The 10,837-nt window shown below is 43.2% G+C and overlaps 1 protein-coding gene across 1 annotated transcript; it reads right to left on the bottom strand.

Annotated features, from left to right (window-relative positions):
- Positions 1-8,096: 8,096 nt before the first annotated feature.
- DMP1 (dentin matrix acidic phosphoprotein 1) lies at positions 8,097-10,468 on the bottom strand. The gene has a single exon (XM_027116946.1). The coding sequence runs from the start codon at positions 10,466-10,468 to the stop codon at positions 9,074-9,076; it is 1,395 nt and encodes a 464-aa protein (XP_026972747.1). The 3' UTR covers positions 8,097-9,073.
- Between the last annotated feature and the right edge of the window lie 369 nt (positions 10,469-10,837).

Here is a 10,837-nt window from a genome sequence, read left to right as displayed (position 1 = left end):
CATATCTAGAACTCAGTTTGGTCCTGCACACTGTCTGTATTTATGCAAGGAAAAAGGTAGAATATTTGGACTGAAGCCTGACTTCATTATATTTTCAATATTTAAAGGGACCTTATTAGTATCTCCTCTGAGTGTTAAATATCTTTATGATTCAGGTATGGTTTGTGACGTTGGGCATAGGGAAAATTGTCAGAAGTAGAACTAATCCTCCTGGAAAGAAAATTGTCTCTTCGGTTCCTTTTAAGGTTATAAGATTTACTATGTGCTTCAGCCAGGAGAAATAAGCCAGTTTAGAGCTGGTTCTAAGAAAATTAAGTTTCAAAATTTAAGGCAATTTACTGAGCTGTTAATCTGAGAATATTAAATCTAAATTAAAATCTTTCCTGACCTATATTCTAATCTGCCCCCAAAATCCTACTGGACCTTCCAAGCCCGTTCAAAATGCCCTACATCATCAAGTCAACTTCTCACACTCATCATCTAGCTCTAATGCTAGAGCTGCCCGCATTTCTGTCCAGGGTTAACCCATCCACCTGTGCTCTGAATTCCAGACTCTTCTGGCCTCTCGGGGACCACAGCAGCGAGCAACACTGCCACCTGCTGGGAGTTAGAGAAGTTACAGAGTGGGACTACCCAGATATTCTTGAACTTCAGGATTTGAAGCTTTCTTAAAGAATCTTGTTCTTAAAGAAATGTAGATAAATCCCAGTTGTGTTTAATGATAATTCTTATCTTTTAGGTCATAATGCTATTACATTATGACTCTTTCACTTGAAGCCTGGAAAGGCTTCAGTTTAGGAATTGCTCTTCTCGGGGTAATTTACATTTTTACTCTAGTTGGTGTCATTAAATTACCAATATTAAATCAAGCATTATAGCCTCGTTGAACGTGTATTTCAATAGAGGGAGGTTAAAAAGACACATATAACTCTCCGTTCAGACTGGGTGGAAGAATACGTGTAGTTAAATTAGAAGGTGTCTTGCCGTAGGGAAAAAATTTTCATGGCTGTTCTTGGTAATGGATGAATTTAAAGTGGATAATCAATCTAAGGTTGATAAGTAGCAAATGATATTTGCATAACGCTGTTCATTGCTTCATTTCAAATAGTAAAAAGAAAAAAGAAGAAAGATATGATAACTTGAAACTGTAAAACATAAAAAAATAGGTGAAGTGAGAAAATTAAAAATCACTGTAGGGCTTCCCTGGTGGCGCAGTGGTTGAGAGTCCGCCTGCCGATGCTGGGGACACGGGTTCGTGCCCCGGTCCGGGAAGATCCCACATGCTGCGGAGCGGCTGGGCCCGTGAGCCATGGCCGCTGAGCCTGCGCGTCCGGAGCCTGTGCTCCGCAACGGAAGAGGCCGCGGCGGTGAGAGGCCCGCGTACCGCAAAAAAAAAAAAAAAAAGTCACTGTAACTGCAACTATGGAAAAGATATGCATGCTTACTGAGTGGTGGCCAGGAGGTCAAACTATACATCCCTTGACGGAACTCATCATGTTTAAATCGTGTTAGGGTGAATTTCTAGAGGATGGTAAACTTTTACATCATCTCTATGGTTCCCCTGCTCTATATCAGATTCTGAACCTCATGAACCTAGTTTTGGCCAAGGTTCAAAGCATCCTGTCTCATTCTCTTGTGTAGGACCTTCTTTCGGCTTCTGACCTCAAGTGGACCATATTTCAAGACGCCATAATCTCTCCGACTTACTGTGCCCCCCTTACTTCTCTCCTTAGTATTTGAGAAGTCAGGAAGGTACGGTCCACTCCCATAAAAAAAGATTAACATTACCCCTTCAAGCACACATCCAATTTCTGAAGGACAGCGAAAACAGTTCTCTACTTTGCCTTTCAAGATACTTATCAACCCATATAGAATCCAATTCCCATGGGCATAAGGGGGTCCCTTCTCTCTGGTCTCCCTTCTCTGTCTTCCTCTTTCTCCTCTCCTTTTACCTCCTCATAATTTTAGTCCTTTTTCATCCCCTGGAGTCATTTGACTCCTTCAAATTTCCCCCTTAGTGAAGCTGGAACAGAGACAAGTAGGGAGAGTAATTCACATCCTTTAAGTCCTGAATAAAGCAGGATAAAGGACAGTGTACTTTGAGGTCCATCCTCAGAGTGGAAACATCTAAAGGACAAAAGAAAACCTTTCTCTTAGTAATATTGTCACCATTTTAAAGCATAGCAGAGTTTGTCCTTTCTCTACCTATGTAAGCTCCCTATTTATTGCCATAACTTGTATTGACAGTGGGAGTGGGGGAATAGGATGGGAGTAGGGAATCACCCACTCCAGGAAGGAGACGAGACAGCTTTGAAGTTCTGTGTGGGGTGGAGTGTGGATGTGGTCCCAGCGACAACGTCCCAGACAGACTTCCTGCACCCTCCCTTCTGCTAGTTCCCTTCTTCCCCATGGGGGACTTCCAGACAATCTGCTAGATGTACAATTCATAAAGAATGACCTGTGTTATGTGAAAGGATGGTAATGGTCTCTTTCATATCAGTTACACAATAAGGTCTCTAACCAAACACTACGTTTATATTCAGTTGCTTAAAATAATAGTCATGATCTGTACCAAAGAAAAGGGAAAGCCAGGCTGTTTTGTGTGTCTGACCATGAGACCTACAGTCTGTAGATGTTTCTCCTGCTATAATCTCTTCCATCTGTGGTACTGTGGTGCAAGGACAGAGGGAAACCATTCACGAGCTTAAGTAAGATTTATTTTGATGACAATTCAGATGCTGATAGAAAGCCAACTAGAGCAAACCTCAGAGATCCTACGCTCTGAATGGCCTTGGGGTGGGCAGTTTACCAAAAAGCAAAAAGAGCCTTACATTTTTTCTGATGACTGATTACGTCTTAACTAGTCACTGTCCGGGAGCTGATGAGAGCTAAGTGCTCTAGTCACTCAAATGTTGGGTCCATTTATGTGCTGGTAGAGGAAGCAGACAAGCCTGTGTAATTGACATAAGCATTCAACTCATCATATTAAATAGGGTCAGAATTTGATTAGTGTTTTCCTTCCAAAATGAGACCTATGCCTGGGACCAAAGAGTGGCCAAACGTTTGCAGAATTAACCACTATATTATATCAGAGTTCTCAATGCTGGCTATGCTTTGGAACTGCTGAAGACTTTAAAAAAATACCAGTGCTGAAGCCTAACCCCAGACCAATTAAATAGGATTCTCTGGGGTGGAGCCTGAGTAAAGACTTAAAAAAAAAAAAAAAAACTCCTCAGGTGACGTGCACCAGGGCTGAGAACCAGTGCTATCAGACAGTGTACAATGGAATAGAAGCAAGTTTACAGCCTTGCCTCAATTTCATTATATTCATTAATAACAGCCAGATTTGCAAATTGCACTTGAGTAATCAATGTCTCAACTTGAAATTCTGACCAATAATTTCAGCCCTAGATGTAGAAATTTACCAAATGGTACCTAGCAGTTTCGTGAAATGATAAAATTTCTATTTATTCCCAAAGAATAGATTATGTACTGGGACATTCTCTTCATTACCCATATTTTCAAAAGCTAAATATTCCATTCACTTTAACAGTAAATTCACAGTCTAAAAGTTAATCTAATCTAACTAATACTAAAACCTACTGAGGATGCATAACGATATTCTGAGAGCACAGTTGGAGAACATGTTTTCTTCAATTATTAAATAAAGGAAAGTGAGACTTCCCTGGTGGCGCAGTGGTTAAGAATCTGCCTGCCAATGCAGGGGACACCGGTTCGAGCCCTGGTCCGGGAAGATCTCACATTCCATGGAGCAACTAAGCCCGTGTGCCACAACTACTGAGCCTGCGCTCTAGACCCCGCGAGCCACAGCTACTGAGTCCGCACGCACCACAACTACTGAAGCCCGCGCGCCTGGAGCCTGTGCTCCGCAACAAGAGAAGCGACCGCAGTGAGAAGCCCGCGCACCGCAACGAAGAGAAGCCCCCACTCGCCGCAACTAGAGAAAGCCCGTGTGCAGCAAGGAAGACCCAAGGCTGCCAAAAAATAAATAAAGCTATTAAATCTGGTCAAAAGTATGGATCTTTTTAAAAGTAAAATAAAATAAAGGAAAGCTAACTCAGTGTTTCTGGTGAGAACTCTAAATTATATAGTCTCTGAATATATACATATATTAATGTAGATTAAGCTGCTGTAATGTGGAAATTCCAAAATACGGTGGATTAAACAATATTGAAGTTTATTTCTCTCTCATGAAACAACGAGGAGGAGGGTACCTTTTGGTAAAGGAAACTATTTCTAAAGTTGCCAATTTCTAGCCAATGGGGACAGAGGAGAGGAAAGGAAAGAGGCCAAGCGCATCACTTCTGCTCGCATGCTGTTGGCCAGAACTTAGCCACATGTGCGTGCCCAGCTGCAGGGAAGTTTGGGAAATGGAGGCTCCATCTCGGCAGCCACGTGCTCAACTGAAAACCAAAGACTTTTATTACTAATACAAAGAAGAGGGACATGGATGTTGGGGGTACATCTCAATTTCTACACCATCTACATCCAGTCCAGAATCTAAATATACCTGGGATGCAAAGGAACTATATGGTTTAAAAGTTTACTTTGAGAAAATTTATTTTCATTATGTGTCCTATACCAACATTTAAGAAGTTTAGAATTTGTATTCATTTGATCAGAAAGATAGTTTATGATATACTATCTTCCTTTATACGAGCTTTAGCTATGATATGCAAGGGATGCACAGCACGGGATGCATGTAATACGAATCATGCTAATCCCCTCAACACGAGTCCTCAGCACTGACCTGGGCTCTTCCAGAACACAGTAGTTCCACAGAACAATGTTCAGACAGATCTTATATGACTGTCAGTGCTATTTCTTTTATTTAATTGAATAGATTCTGGCAGCCTAGTCATGGACTCCTTTGAGAATCTGATGAAAATCGTGGATCCTCTGCTCAAATATATCAACGATTTAGCAACTAATTTTAGGGGCGTTAGAAACACCTTCCCGCATGAAGCCCAGTTTCAGAGTGTCTTGATTCTGTCTTCCACAGAAGCCTGGGAAAGTATAGATGAAATCACTCATCCCTCTCTCTGGGACCCACCAATGGAATTCCTGGAGCTCTGGCCCAAGGCGGACACCTAGCACAGGACCTGGGGCATAGTGATGCTCTATGATGTTCGTTCCCTCGTATTTCAAAGCTCCTTTGCTCCCTGTAAGAATTCCTTGGTGTGCTGGCATAGGTGAAAGTAAACAAATAAAATTATTGTTAATTAAAAAAAAAAAAGAATTCCTTGGTGGTCCACGCATTCCCCTTGGTATTAGTGTTACTTTGCCCATCTTCAGCAACATGAATCACAACCAGAGCCTTGGTGGTTGACTTGGTCATTCTCATGACATTAATGCCGCTCCTCCTTTTGGCACGGACACGGACCTTCTCTCCATCAGCGGGATGTTTTTCAATCTTTTTGCTCACGCGGCATCTGAAGCACCTTCTTACATATATTACCTCCTTATACGTTTGGATGAGAGACAAAATTCACCTTGTGATATTGAAACTGAAAATGCAAGATACTTTCTCTCCAGGGCCCCCTGTAACTATTGCATGGGCACTTAGTATAGGCTCTGACAGGTTTATGCATCTGCCACAAACTTGGAATGGAAAGCTAGTGATATAACCCAGCAGGGTCCGTGGAGAAGGGTCTCTGGCAGCAGTGACAGCTGGGATCAGCAGGACCGGGGTTATTGTAATAGTACCAGTGTTACCGGCAGCCTCCGGAGTCATTACCAGCAGGGTCAGCAGTACAAGCCACAGTGTCTAATGCTTTGTAGTAGAATCAGTGGCTTCCAGGCTGAATGAGTTCTGCATATGAAGCCATGTTTCCTAAAGACTTCAGTATAAGCTTCCTTTTTTGGACAAAATATTGCTAGCTTCTCCAGCATCACTATGATATTTCCTTGTACAAAATCTTCAGTAGTAATCTTCACTGTGACATAGATCTACATGGGAAACTTTGTGCGAAATAAGAATGCATTTCTCCACTGAAAGGGACAGGTCTAGGAAAATAAGCCATCGGAAAATGACTGAGAGGCTCTTGGGTTCTTTCCATGCTGAGAACAAGCAGAGAATATAGCATTTCCTTTACTTATATTTCAAGCAGATAAGGCCATAATCGTATACTCATGAATCTTACTCCACTGCTTGAAACTTTCAGTGGTTCATCATCAAACTGTAATGGAAGCAGGCTCTGTCCTTTCTTGGATTTTAAACTAGAATAATTAACTTAGCTTTTCTGGGCCTCATTTGCTCTTCTTTATTTTTTATATATTTTTTAAGGGGTAGAGAGTTTGTAATATCCATGAAAGATGTTTGTGATATGTATGATATATAATACATGAAAACCTGGTGCCAGAAAGGCACTCTGTAAAAATGAAGTTTATTCTCCTCAATTTGGCATTCAGAGTCCTTCACTTTAGATCGCGATCTGCCTTTCCAGTCTCTTCTCTTATCACTTCCCTTCCCTCTTCCTCTCTTCCAAATGCTTTGGTGACACCAGATTTTGAACATCATACCTTAATGTGCCACAAACAATTCCATACATCTACTCCTCTGTTCCCTCTGCCTGGAATGTGCTTCTCCCCTGTTTTCTTTTTCACTCTCCAAGGTCCACCTATGTCGTCCAGTACTTCCTCCACTTAGCTGTTAAGTTAGCCAGTGTTCCGAAGTTATATGACCTAAGTTCATGAGTTTGATTTCATTAGGATTTTTGGTGGCAAGGAGAAAAGATGTCAGAAAGGTGGGTGTATTGTAAGGATACAGGTGGCAATTAAGAGGAAAGAATGTCACAGGCATCCAAGAAGGCCTGATAGGCAATAGGAGAGTCAGGATCCAAGCATGAGAGCAAGAGGGTTACGATCTCCTGCCCCCAGCATCAGGAGTTCAATCATTTTCAGTTTTGTGCTCCACCATTAATGGACTTAAGCTTTCTCCTTATTCCTGCTTCTCTGTATTTTCCCGTCTGTTTTTGTTCAGATCACTTTCTGACATCTCTCTCCCTAAATATCCAAATTTACAGAGAGGGAAAATCAGATGAGACCCTGAGCCACCATCATTGTTCAGGCAGAGCCTTTGCGACACGCCCCCTCTGAGGCTGCTGGCCGACTTCCCTTGGGTTGGGCGCTCATCCCACACCATCACCTGTGGTGAGGCGGGCCATTGGAGTGGCTAGAACCTGGTCACCTATGTCTCAAGCAACCAGGAGGTCTGTGCAAGGGCAGTTCTCCTCTGAAGACGCTGTAGGTTGGTAGGAATCTGTAGGTTAATAAAGCCAGGTAAGTAATCCAGAGAGTCAGAGAACCCAAATGTAGGTGTGCAGATGGGCTACTTCAGAATCTCCTGGGATCCTTTTTAAAATACAGAACTTGGGGTTCACTCCAGATCTACTGAATTAAAATCTGAAGGGAGAGGCTTAGAGAACTATATGTATTTTATCTCCGCAAGAGACCATAGCTTTGACATTATGAGGGAACAGAGCTATGTGAAGGATAGGAAGGGTCAGACTGAAGGTTAGGAAGTTTTCTTGATTCTCTGAATGAATTTGTAGGGGGATTTTGATTTGCTCTAGTGGCAGTTTGTGTGAAAACACATTTGAAAAGTGGAAGTGCTGAGGTGAGGTAGTTTCCTTCAAAGAAATACACTGTGAGGAATGTGTATCTCTGTAGTTTCCAGAGTTTACACTTATGACTGTCAGAGAGACCAGGAAGAACTAATGTTAAACCCAAACACCGTGAACTTTCCACATGGCCTTATACAAAAGCTGAGAGTTTGCTTCCTTTTTTTAACCTTATCTATAACAGGTATATTTAGTGAAATACCATAAGCAACACGCAAAGTAACTTTATCAAAATGCTGCCTGAAGTATACATAAAATTAAATTTTCAGGAAATAATTTAAGAAAATCTTTTGTTTTAATGGGAGACAGCTAACAGACTATTTTGCAGTGCGTTAAAGGAAGAGTTGTTTCATATAAATATATCCTAAAAATTGACATCACTATAAAAAATAAGCACATACTTCTTCTGGATATTATTATCTTTATTACAAAACAAATATTTTATGTTGAGGTAACATTTGAAAGGGTATTTGGCAAAAATCAGTTGAATTCTATACACACAATTTTGCTACGTGCGACACAGGCAAAGGACTCTGAGAACAGTTTTTCTAACATTGCACATAGACTGGTCTTAGAAAAAAGTAAGCTGAAAGTTGTCTATTTAAAGAGGAATTTTCTTTTTCCACTCTCCCCAAACCATTCCTCCATATCATCACCAGTGGGCAGGGAGGTGATGCTCACTGGAGTACCACAAAAAACATTGAAAAGGATAAATTAATGGAAAAAGTTTTGCTTATCCAAAACACCTCACCATGCCATAATTTGAAAGTGCTTTCACAAACTAAATATTTATTCATACAGGATTTTCTATTGCCTGTACCAAGAATAAATAGAACTGTCTTTTCTTAAATGGAGAAATCCTATGCAATGCTCCAAGTCCAGTGTCTTTTCTGCTGTGAAGCCTTCTCTGATTCTCTAAGGCAAAGTTGGTCCCCGCTCTGTGCTCCCATGTGTTCTGTGCACACCTGTGTTATAGGACTCACCTCATTGGATAGTAGTAATTCTTGCTTCTGTCATACGTATCCCTCTTTCACTTTATTTATCCCTCCATAAGCTCCTCAGGAGCAAGAAATAAGTCTTAACTTCTTTATATCCCCAGCACCTGGCACAGTGCCTGGTACCTAACAGAATCTCAGTAACTGTGTGTTAGGTTAATGAGTTAGGAACTATTTCAGCTGTGAAGCTATAATGCACATCTTTCCTTGCATCAGGTCTCATTGAGGGTATTCTAGTGAAATACCCCATTATTGAAACCTCTATGGTTTGGTGACATCCTAGAAAGAAGTATAATGTCCAGTATTTCCTTTCATAAAGGAATGGTCTCTGGTTATTCTTCTGATACAAACGTCAATAAATTACAGTTCTCATGATTTCCCTAGTCTCCAACCCCCAAGACACGTGTCTGTGAGAGGCACTCAGGAACGCCCGTGCTAGTAGCCGTCTTGGCAGTCATTGTCGTCCTGATCTCCGATGGGTTTGTTGTGATAAGCATCGACTGTCAACCTTCTGCTTTCTATCTCGGTGTTTCTGGACTGGATGTCTTCCTCGCTGCTTGATGTGCTCTCAGTTGAGTCGCTCTCTTCTTTTGATCTGCTGCTGTCCTGAGAATCGCTGCTCTGCTCCTCCTCAGACGGGCTGTCCTCCTGGCTTTCCCGGCTCTGGCTCTCTGACGAGGCGCTGGGAGACCAGGGCTCCTCCTGGCTGGAGCTGTTCTCCTCTTCGGTGGACTCCGGGCTTTCCTCCGAGGATCTGAGGCTCTCACTGGATTCGCTGTCGGTTTGCCCCTCTGTGGATCTGCTCTCTGAACTGGAGGGTTTATCCGAGCTGTCCTCATCACTGGAGTCACTGGAGTCCTGATCTTCTGAGTGACTGGTAACGTTATTGGGGTTGTCACCCCTGGACTCGCGCACGACCTCTTCCTGAGATTCACTACTGCTTTCTTGAGAAGGCAGGTCACCCTCTTCACTGGACTCGCTGCTGGGGTCTTGGACGCTCTGACTGTCTTCTGGGGACTGACCCTCCTCGCTCTCTTGTTGAGATTCACTCTCGCTGTGTTCCCTGGATGGGCTGAGACCAGCTTCTTTGGAGTCGGGGTATTCTGGGGAGTCACTCTTGCTTTCTTCCATGGTGTTGCTATCATGAAGCTCACCTCTGCCATCTTCCTCCGAGATGCGAGACGTTCTGAAAAATTTCCTACTGGGATACCCCACTGCCGGGCTTTCACCGGAACCCTGAGTCCTTGCTTGCCCATGGCTCCCTTGCGAATCTTTTGACCTGATGCTGGCCCTGCTTATTCTGGAATTGCTTCTCTCGCTCCTGAAGGTGTTGGGGTCTTCGCTCTGCATTCCTTCATCATCAAACTCAGAGCCGTCCCCGTGGCTACCGACTCCCTCACTGTCGCCTCCCACCCACTGCTCTGCACTCTCGCTGTCTGGAGTGGAGTCACGTCCCTCAGGCCTGCTGCGCCCCTCGTCCTCACTGGCAAAGTCCCTGCTCTCACTGGTGGTGTCTTGAGCACTGTCTTCCCCCCGTGGGACACCATCCTCCGTGGACTGTGTGCTGTCAGTGGGGTCCTCACCGCTTCCGAGTCTGGAGTTCCCTCCTCGCCTCTCTTCGGGTCCTGGGCCATTGTCATCATCAGCTGAGGTGTCATCTCCGCTCTCGTCTTCATCATCATCTTTATCATCTCCTTCTTTTCCTCCGCTCCTAGAAAGGCCACCAGCTGGTCTATGAATGGATTGCGGATCATCAAGGCCCAGGCCCTCCTCTGATTCAGTGCTGTCACCGGGGTCTTCATTTACCTGGAGTTTGGGGTTAACAGACATGGTTAGGACCCCAGGAGCTGCTCTCAAGGGTGTTATTTAAGGCCCATCTAGGCTCTGTTTGCTTTCTTCTTCCTATGTCCCTCATCAGAGCCATTGAGCCAATTTTACGGCTCAATAATGTTTCAGCCAGGGGTTAAAAAGGAAGGAAGAACAGTTGAAAGTCAAGTCGTTCCATTTTACATAGGCACAGTTCACTTAATGCTGCAAACATTTTCTCAAAAAGTTTTATAGAAATCACATTTATGGAACTCAATATTTAAGTGTGAGTCCTTAAAGGATACTTTCAGAGAATTTTTTGTAAATTAAAGAATTGGTTGGGCTTCCCTGGTGGCGCAGTGGTGGAGAGTCCGCCTGCCGATGCAGGGGACA

The sequence above is a fragment of the Aethalodelphis obliquidens genome, unplaced genomic scaffold (assembly GCF_003676395.1).
Source record: "Aethalodelphis obliquidens isolate GAN/ISIS:26980383/991018 unplaced genomic scaffold, ASM367639v1 scaffold17, whole genome shotgun sequence".
NCBI lineage: Eukaryota > Metazoa > Chordata > Mammalia > Artiodactyla > Delphinidae > Aethalodelphis > Aethalodelphis obliquidens.
The sequence above is the reverse complement of the archived record's forward strand: the minus strand, read 5'-3'. Positions and strand labels throughout refer to the sequence as shown.

What these genes read in the sequence shown, in the direction of transcription:
- DMP1 (XM_027116946.1), bottom strand. Translation starts at nt 10,468, where the DNA reads ATGTCTGTTAACCCCAAACTCCAGGTAAATGAAGACCCCGGTGACAGC.